The sequence below is a fragment of the Pogona vitticeps genome, chromosome 2, assembly GCF_051106095.1.
Source record: "Pogona vitticeps strain Pit_001003342236 chromosome 2, PviZW2.1, whole genome shotgun sequence".
NCBI lineage: Eukaryota > Metazoa > Chordata > Lepidosauria > Squamata > Agamidae > Pogona > Pogona vitticeps.
In genome coordinates, this window is record NC_135784.1 from 9,011,874 (window position 1) to 9,038,851 (window position 26,978).

The window sequence follows — 26,978 nt, forward strand, 5'->3', positions numbered from 1 at the left end:
TGGGGGTGCAAGGTTTGGCCTTTGGGGAGGGGGAGGCAGGGCCAAAAAAGGGAGGGAGGGTATCCCATGTCTGGGGGACGTGTCCCCCTATTCCAAAGGTGAGAGAAAAGGATCTGGGGAGACTTTCTCCCTCCCGGGCCAACCCACCCCCTCCCCCACCCCAGCCTGGTTCGGATGTTCGGCTCCACTTGGATGCCCCCTTTCAGATCCCTCTTGATCTGGTCCCCATGGGGCTCCCTGGTGGGGCTCCGAGGGCAGATCCTTGCACGGAGGGGGAAGGAGGGGAGGCTGTGTGGCCCACTGGGAAGATCTGGGCCCTTTGGGGCAGGAAGTCGGAGGGAGGATTGAAGGTGATGCCCTCAACACCTGGCAAGAGACCCCGGCCGGTTCCTCTCGGGTTTCCAGGGACGAGGCTCCCCCCTCCTGCCCTCTCCACCGCCACCACCCCTATTGATCCCTCAAGGCAGAGGAGAAAGGAAGGCCTGGCTGCCCGCAGCCAGAAGCCGGGATTGTCCTCCGAGTCCAGGATCAGGAAGGAAAAGCCTCCCAGACTGACTGCCCTCCGCCTCCGACCTGCCAGCTTTGGGGTTCTCCAGAATTCTTCCCCTGTGCAGGAGAGGAGATGATGGGGGAGGCACGAAATCCATGGGATCAGGAATTCGGGAGGGGGGGAGAGAACAGGACAAATAACAAAATGCCTTGCCCCCCACTCACACCACTCCACCCATTAGCTCTCTTTCTATCCCTCCTTCCCCCTCTTCCCTAGGCATCATCCTTCCTTTTTTGCATCTCTCTTTGCAAATAAAGGACTCTTGTTTTAACCCTCCCCATTTCTTCTTTCTCCTCTTCCTCGGGGGAGGGGCGTTGCTTCGGGAGGATGGGAGAAGAGACCCCAACCCTGCCCCTGCCCCCATGCTCTCCTCCCCACTTCTGCCCCTCCCCCTCCTTGCCTTCCCCAGGCAAAGGGCCCCCCAAGGGAGGAACCTTCCTCAATCCCCCCCGAAGCTCAGCGCACCCCACTTTTTTAGGGGAGACCCCAGAGGCGATGGCGACCCTCTCCCCAGGGGTTCCTTCCTTCGAGGGGGGGCGGGAAGAACCTCTTCCGGATCCTGGAGGAGAAGGAGAGGGTCCGGGTGGGGGTTCCCCTGCTCTTCTCCCCCTGCTCTTCCCCCCTCCTCGAAAACCTTGCTCTCAGGTCAAAAAGTGGGGTCCCCCCCAAAAATTCCCCTTCTTCTGTCTTCCCGCCTGCTGCCCTTCTGGTCTCTCAAGAAGACAAAGGGGAGGGGCTCCTAATTAGTCTTATTAATTATTACCTCTCCCCACCCCATCCCGTTGCTTCTCGTCAGGCAACGGGAGGGGGGGGAGAAGGGGAGGGACCATAGAGGAGCTAGTAAGGCGGTAGAGGGGCTCTCCCTCCTTGAACGGAAGCGGAAGGCGGGCGCCTGCTGTCCTCTCTCTCTCTCTCCCTCCCAACTCTATGGTCTTCCTCCCCGTTTCCCGCCAGAGGACCCGGAAGGAGGAAGGGCGAAGTCAGTAGGAGAGTCTGTGTGTGTTTGTGTGGGTTGGAGGGGATTTCCAAAAATGAACATTAAGGGCTCCCCAGGGACCGCGCGGGGGGGGGGGAAGAGTGAGGGAGGCTACCCCCCCGCGTTGCTCCACATGGAAGGAAAAAGGACTTCCCTTTTTCCTCCCCCTCTTTCTTCCGTGGGGTGTGTGTCACGATCTCACCCCGGGGGGGGGGGGGGGGAAACAAGGAAGCTCGCCGGGATCCCCTTCATGCCACGTGCGTGTGCTTGCGCAGGAAATCATCCTGGGGGGGGTTTCCTCCTGAGTAGAGTCCCCCCTTTTCCTTGTAGGCTTTCCTTCCTTTTGGGGGGGGTTCCAAAGGGGAGGTTGTAACTGGGTCTCTTCCCCCCCCTTAATTCTCTCCCCTCCTCCGTCTTCCCTGCCCCCTCCCCCTTTTCTTCCAGACCAACTCTCCAGGTGACCCCACACACACACACACACACACCAAGGGATTTCCCCTGTACACTTGGCCCTGGGAACGTTTGGATTCCTTTTTGAGGGGGGGAGAAGAGGACCATCCTTTTTAAAAGGTTTTCTTCCCCCTTTTTGCCATTGTGCTTCTAATGTCCTGTTTGCCCTCTTTGTAGGGCGAATGTTTGTCTTGGGGGGGGGCTTTAGGGCCACTCTTTCTTGGAAACCCCTTAGAGTAGCAGCCCTAAGACAACCCCTCTATAAATCCCTGAAATCAACACATTCCTTCCTTCCTTCATACCCATGACGTACCAGTTCAATGCAGGCAAGGGCTCTCGAAGCTGGCCGGTTCCCCCGTCCTGGCTGGGAGTGTTTGGGGGACGGAGGGCAGGAAAGTCTCTGCACGTCGGGGGAAAAGGGTGGAGGATAAACCCGGGTCTTTTTTCCTTCCCGCGTCCAGGGTCCTTTGAGGTGACCCCGTATTGACTCCAGCTCAGAGGGTGGGATCTTCTAGATCGAGGCTCAAGATCTCTGCACGAGGACCTCCTGCTGGAAATGATTTCTGGGAACAAGGTTTCTCCAGGTAAGGGTCCCATTGCCTCTGGGGGCAAGACTGTGAAGAATAAGGGTCAGTTGCCCCACCAAGATGCCTCAGTCAACGGAAGCACCCTGAGCATGTGTGTCAGGAGCCCAAACCTCAAATGCCAGAGTCAAGAACATGACCGTATATTTAAGAAAGCATTTTGTTCTGCTGCTGCACACGACTGGAGAGTTGGGATCCGGTGCAGGGTTTTTTTAAAAAAAATCTATTGTCTAGTACATATACAGAGCAATAGCCTTTCTCGTTACTTGCTCCCTCCTCCCACCCCACTCTCTGTCCCATTACAGATGTGGGATATAAGAACTTTGAAACATGTTCCCATTTCAACCTGGCTCACGATGCCCCCAAATGCAAGAGTCTCAGAGGCTCAGATTAGCTTTGCTACTCATCAATATCTATGAAAGTTTCTCCTTCCTCAATAAATAAATTAATGGTAGAGGGGGGAATTTAATTCCTTTGACTGCCTGAAGCTTCTTTGTTAATTTTTCCTGTAGTGCCATCTGCCCTCCTTTCACTATGTCCGGTTGTAGCCGAGACCCCTTAAGGATTCCTCCAAAATGGATCAGCGGCTATACCGGCCATCTAACACGTGGCTTATAAAAGGCTTGTAAACCAAATTTTCCTGATCTCCCTCTCTTTCTCTCTCTCTCTCACACACAGACACAGAGAGAGAGAGAGAGAGAGAGAAACATGCTGTGTTATATAGAATGACATTTCCAAGAAATGAGCTATGGATTGAAAAAGGTGTGAATGGGAGGCGGAAAAGTGCAGAGGAGAAGAGCCGGCTGTGGAGAAGGGAGGTCAGACCCATCACCCACCCACCCCTTTGACCCCATTCTGACTGATTGGCTGGCTGGCTGCCCCATCTCTGTGGGTCCATTACAAATATCTCAACACCCCTCCTAAATAAAGTGTTGAATTCCTGTTCTACTTATCAAAACTGCATGTTTTCCTTCTGGAAGAGGTTGGGAATGGGCCACTCCAATAATTAATGAAGAGACACTCATTAGGCCCATTAGTAAGAAACCAAACTTGGCGGCGGACGAAATTGGCAATTATAGGCCCATCGCCAGTGTTTCCTTCCTCCGCAAAGTGGTTGAGAGGGTGGTGGCAGATCAGCTCCAGGCGCTCTTGGACGAAACCAATGCTCTGGACTCATTTCAGTCGGGCTTCAGGCCGCGCTATGGTACAAAGACGGCACTGGTCACACTGATGGATGACCTGTTGAGGGAGGCCGATGGGGGCAATGTGTCCTTGTTGGTCCTCCTCAACATCTCAGCCGCCTTTGATACTGTCGACCATAGTATCCTCCTGGGGAGGCTCTCCGAGTTGGGAGTCGGTGGCCTTGTACTTGCCTGGCTCCGTTCCTTCTTGGAGGACCGCCCCCAGAGAGTACAGCTTGGGGAGAGTGTCTCGGCCCCGTGGAGTTTCAACTGTGGGGTTCCACAGGGGTCTATCATCTCCCCAGTCCTGTTTATCATCTATATGAGGCTGCTGGGCGGGGTCATCAGAGGGTGTGGGGCATCGTGTCATCAGTATGCTGATGACACACAGCTCTACATCTCCTTTAGTCCTATGTCAGTGGATGCTGTCTGATCCCTCCAGTGCTGCCTGGAGACTGTACTGAAATGGATGCAGTCAAATGGTCTGAGTCTGAACCCGGACAAGACGGAGGTCTTGAGGGTGGCTGGCCCTCCCATCAGCAGCATAGGTGACTCCCTTTCCTTTGGAGGGATGACCCTCACTGCAAAATGTGAGGTCCGCAGCTTGGGGATACATCTGGACCCGGCATTTACCCAGGTGGCGTCCGTGGTCCGTTCTGCCTATTTTCATCTATGCAGGATTCCCCAGCTGCGGCCATATCTTGATCGGGGGCCCCTCACTACTCTAGTCCATGTGCTCATAATCTCGAGATTAGACCATTGTAACGCACTCTACGTGGGGCTGCCTTTGAGACTGATGCGGAAACTTCAGATGGTCCAGAATGCAGCAGCCAGGCTTATTAGTGGGGTGAGAAAATATCAGCATATCTCCCCCACTCTGGCTGCACTGCACTGGTTACTTATTCGTTTCCGCATCGACTTCAAAGTGTAAATGCTTACATATAAAGCCCTAAACAGTTTGGAACCTCAATATTTGGCAGATCGCCTCCTCATGCCCAGATCTACCCGAATCGCCAGACAGCCAGCAGGGACAGCTGAGGGGACTGACGCTGAGGGACGCCCGGAAAGAGAAAACAAGAAACCGGGCCTTCTCGGCAGTCACCCCTCGGCTGTGGAACACACTCCCCACTGAAATTCGGCTGGCACCCTCGCTGGGTGTTTTCAAAAGCCAACTAAAAACTTGGTTATTTAAACAGGTCTTCCCTTTTCTTTCTTTTCTTTTCTTTTCTTTTCTTTTCTTTTCTTTTTCTTTCTTTTTCTTTTTCCTTTTGAGTTTTTGCCATCTTGGATACTATTAATTATAATAATTGCACTATATTCATTTTATAAGCTGTTTTAATATGTTTTAAAATATGTAAGCCGCCCCGAGTAGACGTTGTCTAGAGGGGCGGGGTAGAAATCGAATGAATGAATGAATAAATAAATAAATAAATAAATAAATAAATAAATAAATAAATAAATAAATAAATAAATTTTGTAAATAGGTCAGCAATATGGTTTTTACCACGGCAAAATCCAACTTTTAGTTTTCCCTCTTTTACAGCATGCCTTCCATCATAGTATTTTGTGCATGTGTGTTTGTGTGATCAGGTCTTTAAATCTATTTGATCCACACTAGTTTTTTAGTTGTTTCTGCCATTTACATTTTTATTGTCAGATAAACGAATACATGCTGTGTTATCCATAAAAATAGGTAAAGGCTCAGTTACATTAACATTTAAATCTTGAAGCAACTGTTTGATCCACACTTGTTATTTAGTTAACTCATGAAAATAACACATTTTTGCTTCTGTGTCACTCGTGGAAATTCCTGCTTCTTTCCTGGACGTCCACATCACACAAGCCTCCCCCAGCTAGACTGCTAAACCAGAAACTGCCTTTCTGTCTGCAGGATCAGTTGCCCAGTCAGCATCTGCATATGCTTTTAATTCAAGACTGCTTCAAACCTTTAGGTTTAGCTTGTGATCCACAGTGCCCTTTAAATACCTCAATAACCTTTTTATTCCATTCCGGTCACAAAATTTTGCTTTGACTTGCAACCAGGGCTTTGAGGTTCTACCGGGGGGGGGGGGGGCTGGGAATTTTGAACTGCTTTCCTTCTTCTCCTTCACTGTAGTCTTTTGTCCAACAACATATTCCAGCTCCTCTCTCCTTTTTTGTAGCTCTATGTTCCCCCCTCCGACTCAAAGGGTTTCAGGAAGGAAGGGAGGGGCTTCTCTGTGCAAAAGCCTTTGCAAGGCAAGCTCCCACACACACACAAATACACATTTTGGCCCTGAATCCTGCAGGTGTAAAAAAAGGAAATGAAAGAAAAATAACTTGGCTCTCTTCCCCTGCCCCCTATTTTTCCCTTTTCGAGCCAAAGTCTCAAGGCCCCCCTCCCCGGGGAAATCCCAGCCCCTCCCTCTTTCACAAATCTTGGAAAAGGCTGCACGTCCCCCTCCCTGAGGGAACGGGGCCAAGAAGGTGCAGGGAGGAAGAGGAGGGGGGCTGCCAAGGGGTAGGAAGGGCAGCAGGAGGGTTGGGGGAAAAGGTGGTGGTCAGCTGGGTAGGAGGGGGTTGATGCAGGAACCCCCCCCCCCCTTTGAGCTATATCCATCTCCCAAGAAAATGAGTTGGGGAGCTTTGACATCCCCTTTCCTTTGAAACAGGGACGGAAGGAGACTGTTGGAGATGATGATGATGAAGAGGACCCCTGTCTTTGATTTGTGAAAATCAAACACAGGGACTGAAGGGGGAGAATCCCTGATGGGCAAGAAATGGGGAAAGGGTTTTTAAAAGGGTTTTTTGTGGAAATGAGAAGGGAGCCAGAGGTAGGTGGATGAAGGTGGGGGTCCAGGGTTTGACCCCTGGGGAGGGGGAGGCAGGGTTGAGAGAAAGAGGGAAGGAGGGGAGTGGATGTCTGGGGGAGTTGCCCCCCTTTCCCTCCCCTAAAGGGCAGAGAAAGGGATCGGGGAGACTTTTTTCCTCCTGGCCCAAACCACCCCCTCCCCCACCCCAGCCGGGTTCAGAAAATCCCTGGCTCCCCTTGGGTGCCCGCTTTCAGATCCCTCTTGATTTGGTCCCCATGGGGCTCCCTGGTGGGGCTCCGAGGGCAGATCCTTGCACAGGGGGAGAAGGGGAGGCTGTGTGGCCTACTGGGAAGAGCCGGCCCATTTCAGCTCTAGGCAGGTGTTCTGCTGGTCTCTCCTGACCCTCTGCCCTAGCTGCATTTGTATTAGGAGTTACTGTTTCACCATTCTCTGAGATAACTTTGTTTTGCTGCACGCAGTACACTGACTTAGGCTTGGGTAAATTGGCTTTTTGACCCCCTTCTCTGGCTTTCTCACATTGTGAAATTAAATGATCTTTTTGTCCACAACCAAACCACGATTGGGAATTTCTCTGTTCTGGACTAAAGGTCTTATCTCTCTTCCCAGTGCTTGTATTTTGGCTGGCTCTGATCTGTGGGCCTGCCTACAAAATGGCCGCCACTTGTCTGCTGGTTCTTGAAGTAAACCTTGGGCTCTTTTTTGCTGTCCTCCCAGGTTTTTCTCCCTACTTTTACCTCAGAAAAATTTGGGTTTCGAATGTGTGAAATAAAATCAGCGAACCCTCAAGCTTCCTGAATGTCTTTGGGCTTTTTATCTCTCACTAGGTACCTCAGTTGTCCAGATAGAAGTCAATAGAACTGCTCTAGCCCCATGATATTCTTAATATCTTGTACAGTCTCCACTCCTTCCTGTTGGAGCCACTTATCAAGATATTTGATCAAGTTTGCCCCCAATTGAGAGTAGGATTCTTCAGGTTTTTTCGTCAGAGCCCTGAACTTTTGTCTCAAATGCTCAGCATTGATGCCATACCGTGTGAAAACCAACTTTTAAAATTCATCTAAATCTTTCACTAAGTCCAATGGCATTTTGGCGTATATATCCACTAACCCGCCACTAATCTGAGAGGTAATCACAATCATGCATTCAGATCCCCTCACTTCAAAATCTTCACACGCACGCTCAAACATAATCATAAAAGATTCAGGATCATCGCCCTTTCTAAACACAGGGAATCTCTTAAGGTCTACCTTGGACAGATGCCTCTCTTCAGAATTTGACTGGCTATTGTTATTACTATTGTTATTAGCCTGAGCTGTTAGCTCCAACCTCTTAATTTCAAATGACATCCCTCCTTCTCCAGGGCAATCTTTTCCTTCTCCAATTCCAATTTTTCCCTCTCTCCATGGCCATCTTTTGCTTTTCTAGCTCTAAATCCCGCTGTCTCTCCTCAGCTCTAGCCTGAATTTCTAGCCCTCTTAGCCTGTATTCCTGTTCCTGTGCTTTCTCTAATTTCAATTTTTGGAATTCTATACAGTCTTCCCACCTTGAGGTCTCCATTCCCCTCTCTGAGGTAATTCCTTCTTGAGATTCTTTCTCCTTGATCTGAGTCAACTGTCACCTCAGGAGGCATCTCTGCCGCCTTTTTCCCCTGTATGGAAGACATGTTTTGTTATGTAGGCTTCTGCTTCAATTTGCAAGCCTTAAATTTAAAAGGTACACTTTCTCTTTCTTTTTTTGTGAATTTGAGTCTGTAATAAAGTTGTTTCCCCCTGCGATCATCCATTGTTAAGATACTGTATTTACCGTATTTGCCGGTGTACAAGATGAGGTTTTAAGCCCAAAAAACATGCCTCCAAGTGGTGGGGTTGTCTTGTACGCTGGGTGCCAGGAAGAAGCCACCGTCGCCGTTGTGTGAGGCTACGCTGGCTGGGGGGGAAGGCAGGCGGGCAGTGGGTCCGGATGGAGGGAAGGAAGCTGATAGCTCGCCCACTGCCTGTGTGGTCACCTCTCCTCCTCCTCCCACTGCCTGCCCAGCCACTTCCCCCTTCCTTGCCCTGAGCGGCCAGAGTCTGCCACGGCTGCTCGCTCGCCCGCCGCCCGCGTAGTCGCCTCTTCCTCCTCCTCCCACCGCCTGCCCAGCTGCTTCCCCCCTCCTTGCCCTGAGTGGCCAGAGTCCGCCGCCGCTGCTCACTCGCCCACCGCCCGCATGGTCGCCTCTTCCTCCTCCTCCCACCGCCTGCCCAGCTGCTTCCCCCCTCGCCCTGAGTGGCCAGAGTCCGCCGCCGCTGCTCACTCGCCCACCGTCCGCATGGTCGCCTCTTCCTCCTCCTCCCACCGCCTGCCCAGTTGCTTCCCCCTTCCTTGTCCTGAGCGGCCAGAGTCCGCCGCTGGGCTGCCCGCCACCCCCCACCACTGAGCCAGTGGCATGCATGCTCACCCGCCCACTTCCCCTCTTCCTCCCGCCACCCACCCAGCCTCTTCCTGTTGGGGGGGTTGTCTAATATGCCCAGTCACCTTTTACGCCAGCAAATACGGTAGGCCTCTGACTCCCAGCCAGGCCTTCTTCCTGAGACAAAGTGTCTCTCCCTGCCTCTAGGCACCAAATAAACAGAAATATCAGCTTTAACTCTTTCCAGTTTTTGCTGATTTGAGCCACCTCAGCTTCTTCTGACCTTGGCCTCCGTTTAGTCCCATCAGAACTCTATTCTTTGAGCTCAGGACAAACTAGCCAACTGGCCCTTCTCTGCTTCAGGTAAACTTCCAAAAATGGTTTCCTCAGAGCCTGTCCCTATCTTAGCCTCCTGATCTGAGCTTAGAAGCCTTCCCACTAAGCTTTCCCCCCTGAAAAGCTCTAGGAAGTTACCCACTTCTTCCACTCAGATCCCCTGACTAAAATATATTTTTCTGCTTTCGGAACCTTTCTGTTTCTAGGCATTACTGGATTAAATTGGATCCCACCCTCTGGTCACCACTTTTGTGGCAATTTCCTCTGAAGCCCCTATTTCCCCAGGCCTTCACGTGGTTCTTGCCCTTCTTCTTTCTTCACTGCCATCAGGTATTGCTGCTTTAATACCATTCAATCATGGAGACTTGAATGCTTTTAAAATTTAAGTCATTTATTAGATCAGGGAAGTTGATATATAATTAATATTCAATAGGTAAATCACAGGTTGATAATCACTAGTATTTGAATCAATTCTGTTTTAACTCTAAAACTCTATTAACTCTATTCCATTCAGCATTCTTACATACCTCTAACTCACTCTTAGTTCACTTTTAAGTTTCACACTGTCTCCCACTCACAGAATCTCCCTTCATCCTCCATACACCAGCATTTATATCCAGCCCCCTCTCTCCTTAGCTTCGCCTTCCACCCACTCATAGGCTCCTTCTTCACTGTTCAGCTGTGACAGACAAGTGAGGGCAGGGCTGCTCGCTACAGAGATCTTTTGGAATCAGACGTCAATAGGATCTGATGTTGAGCCATCATAAACTACAGTGCCCTTCATTTCCTCATGAAAAGATCTGATTATGTTAAGGAGTCGAGGTGGACATCCAATCTTGGGAAGTATTTTAAAAAGGCCATCCCTACTAACCAAATCAAAGGCCTTTGTGACGAGGACGCACCCATGAAGAGGTGGACATCCAATCTTGGGAAGTATTTTAAAAAGGCCATCCCTGCTAACCAAATCAAAGGCCTTTGTGACGAGGACACACCCTTGACACTTTTGCCCAGGAGGCATGTAGTCATGCAGATGACCCTCCGTACAAAATACAGGATAGCCCCCCAACCCACTGCTGTTTTCCTGACTGCATGCTGGTGGTTTTTGTTTCGAGCTTGCCAAACCTTTTCTCAAAGGACACGAGAGGCAGGATCTGGGGCCCTGGCTTCCTTGCCCGGCCGCTGAACTCGCTTCATCTTACCCTGTCTTTCCATTCTAGCTCTGCAGTTCTAAGATTCTATTAACTCAGTACCTATTTCCCTGGCCATCTCTGCTTCCTATCCTGTGTTCAGAAATGCCTCATGATTCTCTACCTGTGATGATTTGTGTTTTTATGTGTATTAGAATGGGATATGTAGTCCTAAGATTGTCCCAATAGCATCCATTTTGATTTAAAGTCTGTTCTGTAGTAGGAAAGTTTTACATGCTGTTTCAGAGAAGCTTCGCTCTCTGGTTATCTCGTTGCTAAGCTGAGTAGAGAGCAGAGACTTTCGTAGTCAAAATAATTCCACCACAAAGAATGATAACAACTGAAGCTCCATGAGAAAGTTAGGCGGGACAACAAGACCCAGGAGGCATTCTGGGAAGAAGAAGAGTGAGGAGAAGAAAAAAAAAAGATGGAGTTTGCCTGAGAAAGGGGCAGACACGTGCTTTTCCCTAAATGGACTATTTTTCCTACCATGGACTGGTTTTCATCTAGCATCAGCCTTTGAAGACCCAAGACACGTGAGATGGACTATGTTATCCTTTATATTAGTTAGCATAGTTTCATTTCTTTATTTTTTCAGCTGGAGTGGGGGGAGTGGAGTGTTCCGTTAGTCTTGAATGAAAATGTACCTACTAAACTATTTTACTATTAACTGAAATCTTTTCTAAAGCAAATCTTTTCAATAAAGCAGTAATGTTTGAAACTGCAGGTGTTAGTCCTTGCACAGACTGGCTGAATGTCTAATTGGCCACGTGTGTTTGCTACCCTAAGTTCCAGAGCCAGATATTCTGAGTATAGCTCAAGGATGTGTCTGTGTGTGTTGCTTTCTTACTAAGGAGATTGGCTTCTGAGGAAGAAAATTCAGACAGAACCCGGCTGAGTTCCAAGTGGCTCTGCTCAGCAGTTAGAGGTTTGTCTGGTTTTCGTACTCGTCCCAATTTCCGGCACCCCCATAAATCTTCTTGGAGATACGGGGCTGCTTACATGTTTGGCAGCGGTGAAATGAAACACGGGCTTTGATTTATTGTGTTTACTTTGGCTTAGGTTGAAAGCAGCAAGCATCTCGATGCATGTGCTTTTCACAGAGGAAACTTCCAAGCTTTGGCAAAGGGGTTTCTTCCACGCTATTTACTTTGAAGAGCTATAAACTAGCCAAATTGCATTTTTCTTTTAAGCTAAGGGTCTTAATGGAAAGACTTAGCTTTAAGCCAAGTCTGTAAGAACTAATACTTTGTTTATGTAATTGGGCTGTTTAATGAGTGGACATTTTCATGCAAGTAAACGGTCGCCCTTCTTAAGCTCCAGTTTAGGGCTGTTTCCTGCCAGAATGTTTTATGGCTTGCCCACACCCTACAGTTTAGGCTGCAGGAGTGGGGAGAAGATTTTTCCTTTTGGGTCGGATTGGCGTTTGCGTTAGTTGCAGCTTATATGGAGCAACAATTAGCAGGAGAAGAATTTTTGGAATTGCCTGGAGAGCTGTTTGTGACTCAGAGGAAAGTTAAGATTGGTAGTGCATCTGCTAAGCTGCCTTTGGTTAGTACAGATACGAAGCCCTGGCACCAAGAGCTTTTGGAGGCTCTTGAGCACGACGTCTTGACTCCAAGTGGAGCTAAGCAAAGGATTACTTATGATTCTTCACAACTGAGAAGGGAATTACAAAAGGGAAATATAATGGCTAAACTCCCTGCACAGGACGTCCAGGATCTACTTAGATCTGATTCAGATCAGACTTGGACTAAGTTGCAACAGATGGATCAGGCAGAGGAAATGGCGGGTGCCAGCACTCCAGTAGAGAGGGGAGTGCCAGGCAGAGGCATTTCTGATGGGACAGCAGGAGCAGCAGCAGCAGCAGCCGGTGCTGAGGGCCCTGATCCTAACAAGAGTCTATCACAAGTGGATAAGTTAACAATGATGTTTGCAGATTTTGTTGCTTGTCACACTCAATCTATTCATAATCAGAATATTGCTGATGAGTTATTGCAGCAGTACAGAGAGAAAGAGGTGGAGCGTTTGGTTAATAAGCTGAAGGAAAAAGAGGAGTTTGAGAACTCAATAGCCAGTGTTGATAGAAGCAATCTACCTTACTACCATGATGACCTACCTGTTAGGGCAAAGACTGCACCAGTAGCGCCTAAGAGACAGAGTCAGCCTGAATTTAGAAAGTCTTTTCCTCAAGAGCCCAGGCAAGGTTCATTTGAGCAACGCAGGAGTCTAGCTCCTAGCCAGAGTAAAACGCCTCTTAAATGTTTTGAATGTGGTGGCTCTCATCTGCGAAGAGATTCCCCAAAGTTGAATGTGCCAGCTAGCCAAGTTAAGGAGCCAGCTAGGAAAACACCTGTGCCAGCTCCACGCAGATCTAAAGCAGGCACACCCAAGATGGCGTATGTAAGTTCTGTGCCAGCAGGAACTCAGCAAGTGCCAGCTACCAGTAATGCAGTTTCTGTGCCTCACCAGTCAAGCATTGTGCCTTCACAGAGTCATGAAGGAGTTAACTTAACTGTAACCCCTTCGCAAGCCAGTGGAATGAAGGCAGCAGTAAACCAATATGTGCCTAGAGTTTTGGACTTACAAATTGCTTCAATTTCCTCAGAAATTGTAAAAGAGACTGCATCAGGAGAGAGGTTTTCTGTTATGGATCCTGATTGCATAGTACCAACTGCGCAAAGGGACTGGGCAACCCGCACATTTTCTGAGGTGGTTTTTCTTCGCACACCTGGAGGTGATATGGCTTTAAGTGCTTTTCGTGACTCGGGTGCCGACATTTCTTCGATAAGCAAACGTTTTCTAGACCCCACCTTAATCTTGAACAACCTGAGGTGTCCAGTAAAAACTTATGGATCTATAGAGACTGATCAGCGTTTCATTCCCCTAGCTTATGTCAAAATTTCCTATAAGAGCTGGTCAGGTGCAAAACATATTTTAACCCATGAGGGAAAACCTGATTTTCTTCTTGGAAATGATCTTGCTTTTTTGGATCACATGCAGAGTCAAAATGCAACTTCAATGTCGGTAGTTACACGTTCTCAAAGTAGGGAGATGCATGATCCTGAACGGGAGCAGGAATCCACTGAGGATAGCTCAGATGGAGACCTTACCCAACAGCAGCCTCTTGTGACCGAACCTGATAATGCAGCTACAACAGAAACTAAAATGGAGGAGGTGATACCTAAGGGATCAGAGGACTTTAGACTGAAGCAACTTAATGATCCCTCTCTAGCTTCTTTGAGGTCACAAGCAGACAACTATGCTGAACGTCCTGCGCATCAGCAAGTTAGTTTCCTGTGGGGAGAAAATGGACTTTTGTACAGAGAATATTTCCCCAAATCCAACTTGGATGCCCAACCTGTTCAACAGTTAGTCGTGCCTACTGAATATAGACTGAGAATACTAGAAATGGCTCATGACCATCCAAGTAGTGGGCACCAGGGAATACAAAAAACCCTAAAGAGGATTTCTCAACATTTTTACTGGCCTGGTATTTCAAAAACTGTAAAGGACTATGTCAGTTCTTGTGACTATTGCCAACGCACAGGCCATCAAACTGACAAGGTAAAGGCCGAAATGCAGATTATGGAAATTCCTGGCCAAGTGTTCCAGTGTTTGCAAAGGGATGTGCTAGGACCTTTTGTTCCTACTAAATCTAAGAAGAAATACATCATTTCTTTCATCTGTTCTACCAGTAGGTGGATCGAGGCTTACGCTATTAGCAACCTGACAGCTACCACCATAGCTAGAATTATTGTGGACTTGTGCTCGCTTATTGGAGTACCATCCAAAATAATTTGTGATCAAGCAGGAGCCTTTACAAGTGAACTTATGCGTAAGATCTGCGAGATAAGTGGAATAACCACCAGTTTTAGCATGGCTCATCATCCTCAATCTCATGGTATGGTGGAAAGAGGTCAACAAACTTTGCTTAGGATGATTAAAACTTTGACCCAAGAATATGGAAACATTTGGGATGAGCTTTTGCCTTTTGCTTTGTTTGCTTACCGTAGCTCAGCCCATTCTTCACTAGGTGGCTTTTCTCCAAGTGAGGTGGTGTTTGGAAGAAATCTACAAGGACCATTGGACTTCCTGAAATCCGATTGGGAAGGTGTGGTTAAAAGTAGTACTGTGCCAGTTGCTGATTTTGTTAGAAAACTTCAAGAGAAACTCTTGGCTGTCCAGGAGTTAGCCAGAGACAATTTGTTGGACGCTCAAGCAAGTCAGAAGTTCTTCCACGACAAGAGATCCAGACACAGGGAATTTTCTGTGGGTGATTTGGTACTTGTTCTGAACCCACTCAGACCTTCTAAGTTAGAAGTTGTCTGGGAAGGTCCAGGTGAAATTGTTCAAAAATTGGGAAATGTCAATTATCTTGTCAAAATATTGGATTCTAATAAGAAACCTGTTCTTTACCATGTCAATAGTTTAAAACTGTACAAAGATAGATCTGCAATGGTATTTCAATGTCATGCTGAATATTTTCATGCTGCAAATGAACCTATTGATATGTTATCTGAATTGCAAGATGCAGGTACATGGTCTGATAATCTTGTTTTAACAGGTACCGTTGATCAGAAAGAAAGGTTGTTTCAAATTTTAGAACAATACCAAGATGTGTTTTCAGATAAACCAGGTTACACCAAATTGATCAGTCATGTGATAACTACTGAGAACAATGCCCAGCCCATACGGTCTAGCCCATATAGAGCAATTGTTAATCATGCTATCCAAATTGAACAAGAGATACAAAAGATGTTATCTTTGGGGGTGATTGAACCGTCATTCTCCCCTTGGGCTTCTCCGGTGGTTCTGGTGCCAAAACGTAACGCTTTGGGTGAAATTCTCGAGGAAGTAAGATTTTGTGTTGATTACAGAAAGTTAAACAGTGTTACTGTTCCAGATCCATACCCATTGCCTAGAATGGATGATTTAATTGAACGTCTTTCAAAGGCTAAGTTTATCAGCATTCTCGATCTAAAGAATGCTTATTGGCAGCTTGATTTAGCTGAAGATTCACGAGATAAGACCGCTTTCATCACGCACGTGGGAACTTTCCGTTTCCGCAGATTGCCATTTGGTTTGAAGAATGCAGGTGCGTCATTTCAAAGGATGATAGACAAACTTTTACAAGGTTTACCTTTTGCAAGTGCTTATCTTGATGATGTTGCCATTTTCAGTTCTGATTTTGATTCTCACATGTCTCACATTGAAACTGTTTTGTCCAGACTTCAACAAGCAGGACTGACAGTCAAAGCCAACAAGTGTCAGTGGATGCAAGGAAAAGTCATGTACTTAGGTCATTTGATTGGGCAAGGAGAAATTCAGACTTTGCAAGCTAAAGTACAATCGATTAATGATTGGCCTATTCCAAAAACTAAGAAACAGGTACGCTCGTTTTTGGGCCTAGTTGGCTACTACAGAAAATTCATTCCTGATTTCAGTCATTTGGCTTCACCTCTGACAGAGCTCACTAGGAAGAGACAGCCTGTCAAGGTAAAGTGGACACCAGAGTGTCAAGGTGCCTTTGATGCTTTAAAAGCTAAGATTATGGATGCACCTATACTGAAATCCCCTGATTTTGACAAACCATTCATTTTACAAACTGATGCTTCTGAATTAGGACTGGGAGCTGTTTTGTTACAGCAAGGAGAAGATGGGAACCTTTACCCTATCTCATACTTCTCTAGAAAACTCTTGGATAGAGAGAGAAGTTACGCAGTACCTGAAAAAGAAGCTCTTTCTATATTTTGGTCTCTCAGTTTACTTAGACCTTACCTATGGGGTCGTAAGTTTACACTCCAAACAGATCACAGAGCTTTAGTTTGGTTGCAGAAGATGAAATCTCACAACCAAAAATTGTTGAGATGGAGTCTAGCATTGCAAGATTTTGATTTTGAAGTTCAACACATTCCTGGAAAATTGAATGTAGTGGCAGATGGTCTTTCTAGAATGTACTGTGAAGATTCTTATGAACCTGAACGTTGAAACGATGTATTCAACAGGGTGCTATGTTTCAGTATTGTAATAGTTAATCTGTAGTTGAATTTTGAGATGTAACCATTTATTACTTTGAATTACTTTTTAGTTACTTTTACTTGATTTCTTAAAATTAGATCAGATTAACTGCTCTGAATTTTAACGATAATCAGGGGGGGCATGTGATGATTTGTGTTTTTATGTGTATTAGAATGGGATATGTAGTCCTAAGATTGTCCCAATAGCATCCATTTTGATTTAAAGTCTGTTCTGTAGTAGGAAAGTTTTACATGCTGTTTCAGAGAAGCTTCGCTCTCTGGTTATCTCGTTGCTAAGCTGAGTAGAGAGCAGAGACTTTCGTAGTCAAAATAATTCCACCACAAAGAATGATAACAACTGAAGCTCCATGAGAAAGTTAGGCGGGACAACAAGACCCAGGAGGCATTCTGGGAAGAAGAAGAGTGAGGAGAAGAAAAAAAAAAGATGGAGTTTGCCTGAGAAAGGGGCAGACACGTGCTTTTCCCTAAATGGACTATTTTTCCTACCATGGACTGGTTTTCATCTAGCATCAGCCTTTGAAGACCCAAGACACGTGAGATGGACTATGTTATCCTTTATATTAGTTAGCATAGTTTCATTTCTTTATTTTTTCAGCTGGAGTGGGGGGAGTGGAGTGTTCCGTTAGTCTTGAATGAAAATGTACCTACTAAACTATTTTACTATTAACTGAAATCTTTTCTAAAGCAAATCTTTTCAATAAAGCAGTAATGTTTGAAACTGCAGGTGTTAGTCCTTGCACAGACTGGCTGAATGTCTAATTGGCCACGTGTGTTTGCTACCCTAAGTTCCAGAGCCAGATATTCTGAGTATAGCTCAAGGATGTGTCTGTGTGTGTTGCTTTCTTACTAAGGAGATTGGCTTCTGAGGAAGAAAATTCAGACAGAACCCGGCTGAGTTCCAAGTGGCTCTGCTCAGCAGTTAGAGGTTTGTCTGGTTTTCGTACTCGTCCCAATTTCCGGCACCCCCATAAATCTTCTTGGAGATACGGGGCTGCTTACACTACCCATAAGAGCATCTTATAAATTCTACATCCCATCCCGTTCATGGACCTGTCCTTTCTCTTCTCCTGCCGAAGGATAATCTCTGCAGATTTTGTCAGTTCCCTGCATTGAGCACTCACTGCTCTTCACCTGTTCTCGAGTCCAATAATTGAGCTGCATTTCATTCATCCACATTAACTGTTCCTTTTCTAACACTGTCCTTCCCCCCCCACATGTTTATTTTTGCTAACCAATCCTTTAATTTAAATATTTGCTTTCTCTTTAATAAATTTGAGAAAATCCTTTCTAATTTTCTGGAAAATTCATGACAGTCACTGGAAATATAAAAAGAAGAGAATTAAAAAATTGATCTTCAGTACAGTTTTCATTTCAGACGGGACAATTTGACCAAAGTGTGATGGCTGATCTTCCTATAATCATTTAAATTATTTTTAATTTCAGCTTTTCAAAATTTTGCTTTTTAAAATCTTTTAATTTCTGTAACATTTATTCCTCCTTATCCTAGTCTGTATAGTAATAGTATTTTCCTCCTTATTCTACTAGAACAATGTCATCTCAAATGTATTCCTGTTTATTTTGTCCTTTTCCCACTGTTTATAACTGCTGCTGATCATGGTGATCTCTCCTTAAGAGGCATCTAGAACCGTGTTTCCCAACCTTTTTTGAGTCATGACCCGCTTGCATAATTGCTACGTGATCTACAGTTTTCATTAAAAGGCATTTTAATGGGATAACAACATCACATCAAAATAGGCTTCAGAATAGAATTTGATGCTAATAATTAAGGGAGAGCTGCAAATCTGCCTCTACCAAATGAAAATTGAGGAGGAAATAAAGTTAATATACTTTGAGGTACAAGAGAATGGTATACTAAAGAACGGAAAGGTAGAGAAATGACAAAATTTGAAGAGATTACAGTGGGGTCTTGACTTGAGAACTTAATCCGTATTGGAAGGCGGTTCTCAAGTCAAAAGGTTCTCAGGTCAAATCTGCATTTCCCATGGGAATGCATTGAAAACTATTTGATCCGTATCTGCTCTTTTCCGTCCATAGAAACTAATGGGAAGCTGCTATTCCGCCTTCGACCACTAGAGGGGGATATTTTGTTTCTTTTTTTCTTAGGTCAAGAAAGGTTCAGGGAAGGCAGGGAAAATACAGTCCAGGCAGTACAGTACCAGGCAGTCCGAAGACTGTCTCCCAATCCACTCTCTAAACGCCGGGAGGAGTGAGGAAGCAGACAGGCACCCTTTTCACTGGCCAACAGTTAACTGAAAGTTCACATTTTGCACTTTCCCTGCCTCCCACATGGGTTTTTTTTTTAGTTTGTAACTCAAATCTAAGTACTTAAGTCAAGTCAATATTTTCCTATGAGAGCGGTTCTTAAGTCAAAATGTTCTTAACTCGAGCCATTCTTAAGGCAAGACCCCACTGTATAGAAAAAAGATTGAAACCAGAGGAAAAGACACAAAGAAAAGGAACTGTAAGCCAAATTTATAAATTATTAACTCAAGTAGATCAGGGTATTTTAGGGTTAAAATGCAATGGCCAAATGATTTGGATGAAGGAGATGAATGGATAAAATATGGGATCAGAGAATTATGAAGAACATGTCAGTAAGGATAAAAGAAAACTTATAAAGTAATATGGAGGTGGTATTTAATGCCGGTCAAAATGAATAGGATGGACAAAACTGTGTCAACATTATGTTGGAGTTGTAAAAAAAGACAAGGGGATGTATTTACATATGTGTTGGTTATGTGAAAAAAGAAAGAAAGAATGGAAATTAATATTTAAAGAAATATCTGAAATAATTGGATTGAATATTCTAATGTCTCCAAAAATAGCTTTATTGAACATGATTAAAGATCAATGGGTGAAAGAAAATAAGGATTTACAGTGGTGCCTCGCACAGCGAGGTTAATCCGTTCCGGATTAACCCTCGCTGTGTGAAACATCGCTCAACGGAAAATAAAAAGCCATGGTTTAATGCGTTCCAATTCGGCTGAATACTCACCGTTGTGCGATGTTCCGGGATGGCCGGCAGCCACTTTTGCGCTCTCCCCTCGCTGAACGAGGGTGCGAAAATGCTGCGATCAGCTGTCCGGTGGGTCCAAAATGGCCGCCGGAACAGCCGATATGGCCGGGCGCAGCATTTTCACGCCCTTGGTAAGCAAGGGGAGGGCGCGAAAACACTGCCTGCGGCCATTTCGGCTGTTCCGGCAGCATTTTCGCGCCCTCCCCTTGCTTACCAAGGGCGCGAAAATGCTGTGCCCGGCCCTTTTGGATGTTCCGGCGGCCATTTTGAAGCCGCGGAACAGCTGATCGGCGGGTCGCAAAGCGAAGGTCGGTAAGCGAACCGCTTACCGACCTTCGCTCTGTGAATTTTCCCCTATCTAAGTGCCGTTTTGCGATCACAAAAACGGCATCGTTGCGCGGAGTCGTCGCTCTACAGAGCGACCGTTGCGCGAGGCACCACTGTAATAGTAATAATGATCACGGCAGCAAGGATAATTATGGCAAGGAATTGGAGAAATGATAATCAATTTAGCTTGGAGGAATGGTATAGAGAATTATGGGATATGGCAATGATAAACTGACATGTGATATAAAAATAAGTAGAGGCCAAATGAAAAATAACGATTTTAAGAAAATATGGAATGTATTTTTAGAACATGTACAGTGGACCCTTGACTTACAGACGGCTTGACTTACAGACTTTTTGAGTTACAGACTTCTCTGACCGCAAAATTTAGGTTTGACTTGCAGACTGAGATTTGACTTACAGACCAGAAAAAAACCAAAATGGAACAAAAACGGCCTGTTATGGGATTAATCGGTTTTCAATGCACTGTAGGTCAATGGAGACTTGACTTACAGACTTTTTGACTTGAGAACCGCCTTCCAATACGGATTAAGTTCTCAAGTCAAGACCCCACTGTATTTCAGAGAGGGAAGGGGTTTACACCAAGGGAAGAAACAATGAAATTTTGGAGTGAAAATGGATGGAATGAAGTGTAATGCTAGTCCTGAGGGTGATGGGTGCACATGGGTAATTACACTGTTTTGTTTTGTATTTTAGTTTTTTTTCTGTAGTAGTAGGTGTATTTTGCATTGTTTTAATTAAAATAAAATAATTTTTTTTAAAAGGCATTTTAATGGGATAACAACATCACATCAAAATAGACTTCAGAATAGAATTTGATGCTAATAATTAAGGGAGAGCTGCAAATCTGCCTCTACCAAATGAACATTGAGGAGGAAATAAAGTTAATATACTTTGAGGTACTTTTTTGGGTGTGGCAATGTTCTTTCCTTCATGACTCCTCCACTCAAAAGGTTCCTCAGTGAAGTGCCCCTCCCACCTCAAGGCCAAAGGAACACCCTCAGGTCCAGCCACACATACACGCTGCTTCTCCTCCCCCTCACCTTTTTCCCTGTCTTTCCTTCCTCCTCCATTACTCAGAAGGAGCCCAAATGCATTTCGCTTTATCCCTGCAGATTTCTGAAGTGGTTGTTTCTCTTCTTTTTCTAATCTACCAGATGATGAACAGAAGAAGAATTGCCAAGCAACTCCCATGGCATCCTCAGCAGAAACACATGAACAAGGAAAAAATCAGAGAATTGAAAAGCCAACTGGGCAGGAATGGGTGTCACATGAAAGAACTCACGCAGGGCAAAAAGCAGATAAATGCATGTCACCTCAGTAGACATCAAATAACTCACACTGGGGAGAAACCGTATAAATGCATGGAATGTGGAAAGAGCTTCAGCTGGCGCAGTAACCTGCATTCACATCAAAGAACTCACACTGGGGAGAAACTGTATAAATGCATGGAATGTGGAAAGAGTTTCAGTCACAGCGGTACCCTGAGTAGACATCAAAGAACTCACACAGGGGAGAAACCATATAAATGCATAGAATGTGGAAAGAACTTCAGTCGCAGCAGTATCCTGAGTAGACATCAAAGAACTCACACTGGGGAGAAACTATATAAATGCATGAAATGTGGAAAGAGTTTCAATGACAGCAATACCCTGAGCTCACATCAAAGCATTCACACTGGAGAGAAACCATATAGATGCATGGAATGTGGAAAGAGCTTCAGTCTCAGCAGTACCATGAGTTCACATCTCAGAACTCACACTGGGAAGAAACCACATAAATGCATGGAATGTGGAAAGAGCTTCAGTCAGAGCTGTCAACTGAGTTCACATCAAAGAACTCACACAGGAGAGAAACCATATACATGCATGGAATGTGGAAAGAGCTTCAGTCAGATCAGTGTCCTGAATAGACATCAAAGAACGCACACTGGGGAGAAACCATATAAATGCATGGAATGTGGAAATAGTTTCAGTCAGAGCAGTGCCATGAGTAGACATCAAAGAACTCACACAGGGGAGAAACCATATAAATGCATGGAATGTGGAAAGAACTTCAGTCGCAGCAGTACCCTGAGATCACATCAAAGCATTCACACGGGGGAGCAACCACATAAATCCATGGAATGTGGAAAAAGTTTCAGTGACAGCAGTGCCCTGAGTTCACATCAAAGAACTCACACCGGGGAGAAACCATATAAATGCATGGAATGTGGGAAGAGCTTCAGTCACAGCAGTGCCCTAAGTTCACATCACAGATCCCACACTGGGGAGAAACCATATAAATGCATGGAATGTGGGAAGAGCTTCAGTCACAGCAGTGCCCTGAGTTCACATCACAGATCCCACACTGGGGAGAAACCATATACATGTATGGAATGTGGAAAGAGCTTCAGTCGCAGCAGACACCTAAGGTCACATCACAGATCTCACACCGGGGAGAAACCATATATATGCTTGGAATGTGGGAAGAGCTTCAGTCACAGCAGTACCCTGAGTTCTCATCACAGATCCCACACTGGGGAGAAACCACATAAATGCATGGAATGTGGAAAGAGCTTCAGTCAGAGCTGTCAACTGAGTTCACATCAAACGACTCACACAGGAGAGAAACCATATAAATGCATGGAATGTGGAAAGAGCTTCAGTCAGAGCAGTTCCCTGAATAGACATCAAAGAACTCACACTGGGGAGAAACCATATAAATTCATGGAATGTGGGAAGAGCTTCAGTGACAGCAATACCCTGAGTTCACATCAAAGCATTCACACTGGGGTGAAACCACATAAATGCATGGAATGTGGAAAGAGTTTCAGTGATAGCAGTGCCCTGAGTTCACATCAAAGAACTCACACCGGGGAGAAACCATATACATGCTTGGAATGTGGGAAGAGCTTCAGTCACAGCAGTACCCTGAGTTCACATCACAGATCCCACACTGGGGAGAAACCATATACATGCATGGAATGTGGAAAGAGCTTCAGTTGCAGCAGTCACCTAAGTTCACATCACAGATCTCACACCGGGGAGAAACCATATACATGCTTGGAATGTGGAAAGAGCTTCAGTCACAAGGGTAGCCTGAGTAGACATCAAAGAACTCACACTGGGGAGAAACCACATAAATGCATGGAATGTGGAAAGAGCTTCAGACAGAGCTGTCAACTGAGTTCACATCAAAGAACTCACACAAGAGAGAAACCATATAAATGCATGGAATGTGGAAAGAGCTTCAGTCAGAGCAGTTCCCTGAATAGACATCAAAGAACTCACACTGGGGAGAAACCATATAAATTCATGGAATGTGGGAAGAGTTTCAGTGACAGCAATACCCTGAGTTCATATCAAAGCATTCACACTGGGGAGAAACCACATAAATGCATGGAATGTGGAAAGAGTTTCAGTGATAGCAGTGCCCTGAGTTCACATCAAAGAACTCACACTGGGAGAAACCATATACATGCTTGGAATGTGGGAAGAGCTTCAGTCACAGCAGTACCCTGAGTTCACATCACAGATCCCACACTGGGGAGAAATCATATACATGCATGGAATGTGGAAAGAGCTACAGTTGCAGCAGTCACCTACTGTAAGTTCACATCACAGATCTCACACCGGGGAGAAACCACATACATGCTTGGAATATGGAAAGAGTATTAATCAGAGCAGTCACCTGACTTCACATCACCGAACGCACACTGCTTCAGTCGCAACAGTCAACTGAGTAGACATCAAAGAACGCACACTGGAGAGAAACGATATAAAGGCATGGAATGTGGGAAGAGCTTCAGTCACAGCAGTGCCCTGAGTTCACATCAAGGAACTCACACAGGGGAATAACCCTATAAATCCATGGAATGTAGAAAGCGCTTCAGTCATACCAATAGCCTTAGGTCTCATCTAAAAAATCACACTGGGGAGAAAGCATAGAAATACACAGAGTGTAAACAGAGCCTCATTACGAGCAATTATCTTTGTTCATATCAATACATTGAATGTGGAAAGCCTCAATTAGACAAATAGCCTTATTCATCATTGTCGCAATGACCTCTATCTGAAGAGATAAGGATTGTGGGTCAGGAAGTCACTGTGGGTGCAACCTACCACCTTTAGTGCCTGCAGTAAGTGCTTTAAGCCTCAGAAGTGGGTAGTACAAGCTCCATGGATAAGCCCAACCTTAAAAGAAAACTGCCTACTTTCAAAGCAATAAACAATTGACTGAGTGCTTTGGCAGGGCAACAGCCTGAGCAAGTAGGACCTCTCAATATTACAGTAACAATGAGTGACCTTCTCAGATCCTCAGTAGATTTATGTTTAATCCTGCTGTTCAAGAGACCAGTCCTCCATTGAAGAATTATATTTGTTTTTATTAAGAAAATAAAGCCATTTCATTAGAATACAGTTGTAGCCTTAAAGGCATACAACTAGAACCTAAGTTATCATCTTTGCTCTCGCTACATGGGAGATTACAAAGCAGACACTCTGCAAGCACTCTGAAAACCATGTAGTAAGAACCGAAAGCCAACATAGAAAGAAGGAAAGAACTGGGCATGTTTGGTTTTGAGAAAAGAAGCCTGAGGGGAGAGATGTTTTTTCTTTCATTTTTCATGGTGGACAGTTGATAGTTTGCATCGGTCCAATCCCTTTGTGGATCATTATTTTCTTTTGTTAAGTTCTGTCTAATTATTTTTTAACTCAATTGATCCTGATTTCAATCGGTCTTATGTAACTGGAGAAATCCTTGTCACCCTCTTCTGCGACGGCTCCCAACAGAAAAGCTAATTTGTGCCCGTCTAAGGAAAAAATGATCGAAAGCCGGCATTTTGACAAGGAACAGAAATCACCGTCAAGAGGGATGGGATCTCTGGGGGTGAGTGAAAACCTCAGGCTGGGAGTTCTAATAAGATCACAGGAGGTTCAGAATGGTACCCTCCCCCCACAAGACAGCGGTACGATCGCTAACATCCAGAAAGTCATGGGAACTGAATGATCCATTCATGACGGACAGTCTATTCAATTTCTGAATGGGAAGGACATTTAGTGTCCTGCCGACATCCCAAATTAACACCTCATTTTCATCTAACAACATAATGAGACTTTAAAACTGAACAGGATACGGAAAACTTTTCCACTGGGATTTCTTGATACACTGCTTGTCAGGGAGACGGATGGCGAGAGATTCTGGTTTGGATGTATTTGAAACATTATGTGGACATGAAAGAATGAATCGTCATAGATCACAAGCTGAATAGAAGCCAGAAGTGTGATGTGGCTACAAAAAAGGCAAACACTATTTTAGGTGGGATAAACAGGAAGAGTCTCCAAATCCCACGAGGTCCTGGTTCCTCTCTATTCATCATTGGTTAAGCCTCATCCAATGTACTGTGTCCTGTTCTGGACACCACACTTCAAGAAGGATGCTAACAAATTGCAGCAAGTTCAGAGGAGGCCAAGAGTGTTCCACCAATGGAGACATTCAAGACAACCTAACAACCTAAGAGCCCTGCTGGATCAGACCAAGGGCCCATCTAGTCCAGCTTTCTGTATCTTCCAGTGGCTCCACCAGATGCCTCTGGGAGCCCACAAGACGAGATCCCTGTCTCCTGATGCCATTCCCCTGTCTCTGGCATTTGGAGTTCTATTCGTTTTAAACCTGGAAAGTTTTGTGTTATGTGCAAATTTGGCCACCTCGTTGCTTATCCCTGTCTCCAGGTCATTGATGAATAGGTTAAAAAACACCGGTCCCAGGACAGATCCCTGAAGGCACACTGCTCTTGATCTCCCTCCATGGTGAAAATTGCCCCATTGATACCTCCTCTCTGCTTCCTGGTTCTCCACCAATCCTCAATAAGAGTTGCCCTCTTATCCCCGGACTGTGGAGTTTTCTCAGCAGCCTTTGGTGAGGGACCGTGTCAAATACTTTCTGAAAATCCAGAGACTTTCCTGGAACAAAAGTTAGGCTAACCAGTCTGGAATATCCCAGGTTCCCCCTCTTTTGCCTTTTAAAGAAATGTGACAATCATCACCATTTTTTTCAGAGGCAGCTTGGAGCTGCCTCTGAGCATGCGACCACATCTGAGGTGAGAGGAAGGTTACCTGTCCAGGCAGACCAGCCAATTCTTGATGATTTGGCTGTCTTGACAGAATTGGTGGAATTACCAGGGTTACCCCAGGTGGTGATAACCAGCAGAGCTTCCCAGTGATGTGTAGACACAAGCACCAGTCTCGATAGCAGAATACTTGTATTATTTACAGAATATTTACAGGTATATACAGCTTAGTCCTTATTCCAGTTCCAGTAGTCATACACGGTAGTTCCACAGAGTTACAGAGCTTAAATCAGTATCAGAGTCCAGTAAATAGTCAATAATATACCATGCAGTCAGTCCGGTTTGCCAGAGTTCCACTTCCTCCCAAGCACGTAGATACAGCTTCCACAGGATTCTCAGGCACAGCTGCAAGACGACAGCACTCCACGACCAACAGCAACACCCACAACAACCCACACTGGTGTATGCTAGGTCTCCCAGCTTTATCCCAGGGATAGCCAATTCTGGGATCTTCATAGTTCTGGTACAATTCACACAGCTGTAATCACTCATGCTTAGCTTCTGCTTTACAGTGCTGGTCCTTACAAAACTTATATCTTGGTGCCAAACTCCATTTAACAATTTCCAGGTTTAGCCCAAACCTGACAATCTCCTCCAATTGTTAAATGGAGTTTACATATACACTTTTAAATTGTTTTTACATTACACATTGCATTTCCACACTTTTACATTCACTTTATTCCCAACATTGTACATGCCTTTTCATGTTTAGTTGGTCCTAGTACCTTTGTTAAACAGTCTGCAACGTTTTTTTCTGTTTCACAATAAATCAGTTTGATCAGACCATTTTCTACACTTTCTTTTACATTCTGGTATTGAATGTCTGTGTGTTTTGATCTGCTCTTTACACTTGGTGAATTTACCATATGAATTACAGCCTGGTTATCTTCATTTATGGGTATTGGGTCCTTTAAATCCATTCCAATATCCTGGGCTAACTGTCTGTAAAATATGAGGTCTGTACAGAGTTCTGACAG

General features: G+C 45.3%; 1 protein-coding gene and 2 long non-coding RNA genes across 3 annotated transcripts in view; 1 reads left to right on the forward strand and 2 right to left on the reverse strand.

Annotated features, from left to right (window-relative positions):
- LOC144587444 (uncharacterized) overlaps positions 1 to 26,978 on the reverse strand; it is a 75,484-nt gene that overhangs the window by 23,680 nt on the left and 24,826 nt on the right. The gene's annotated exons all lie outside the window — the stretch shown is intronic.
- Positions 1,490 to 26,784, forward strand: LOC140703746 (uncharacterized). The gene is given in 5 exon segments (XM_072987234.2): positions 1,490 to 1,547; positions 2,438 to 2,560; positions 21,050 to 23,336; positions 23,339 to 23,410; positions 23,413 to 26,784. Coding segments are annotated over 3 exon segments (2,562 nt in total). The 5' UTR covers positions 1,490 to 1,547; positions 2,438 to 2,560; the 3' UTR covers positions 23,616 to 26,784.
- On the reverse strand, positions 5,268 to 19,655 carry LOC144587417 (uncharacterized). The gene is made up of 2 exons (XR_013542570.1): positions 17,512 to 19,655; positions 5,268 to 10,590 (listed from the first exon to the last, which is right to left on the reverse strand). It is a non-coding gene; the product is annotated as an uncharacterized LOC144587417 (long non-coding RNA).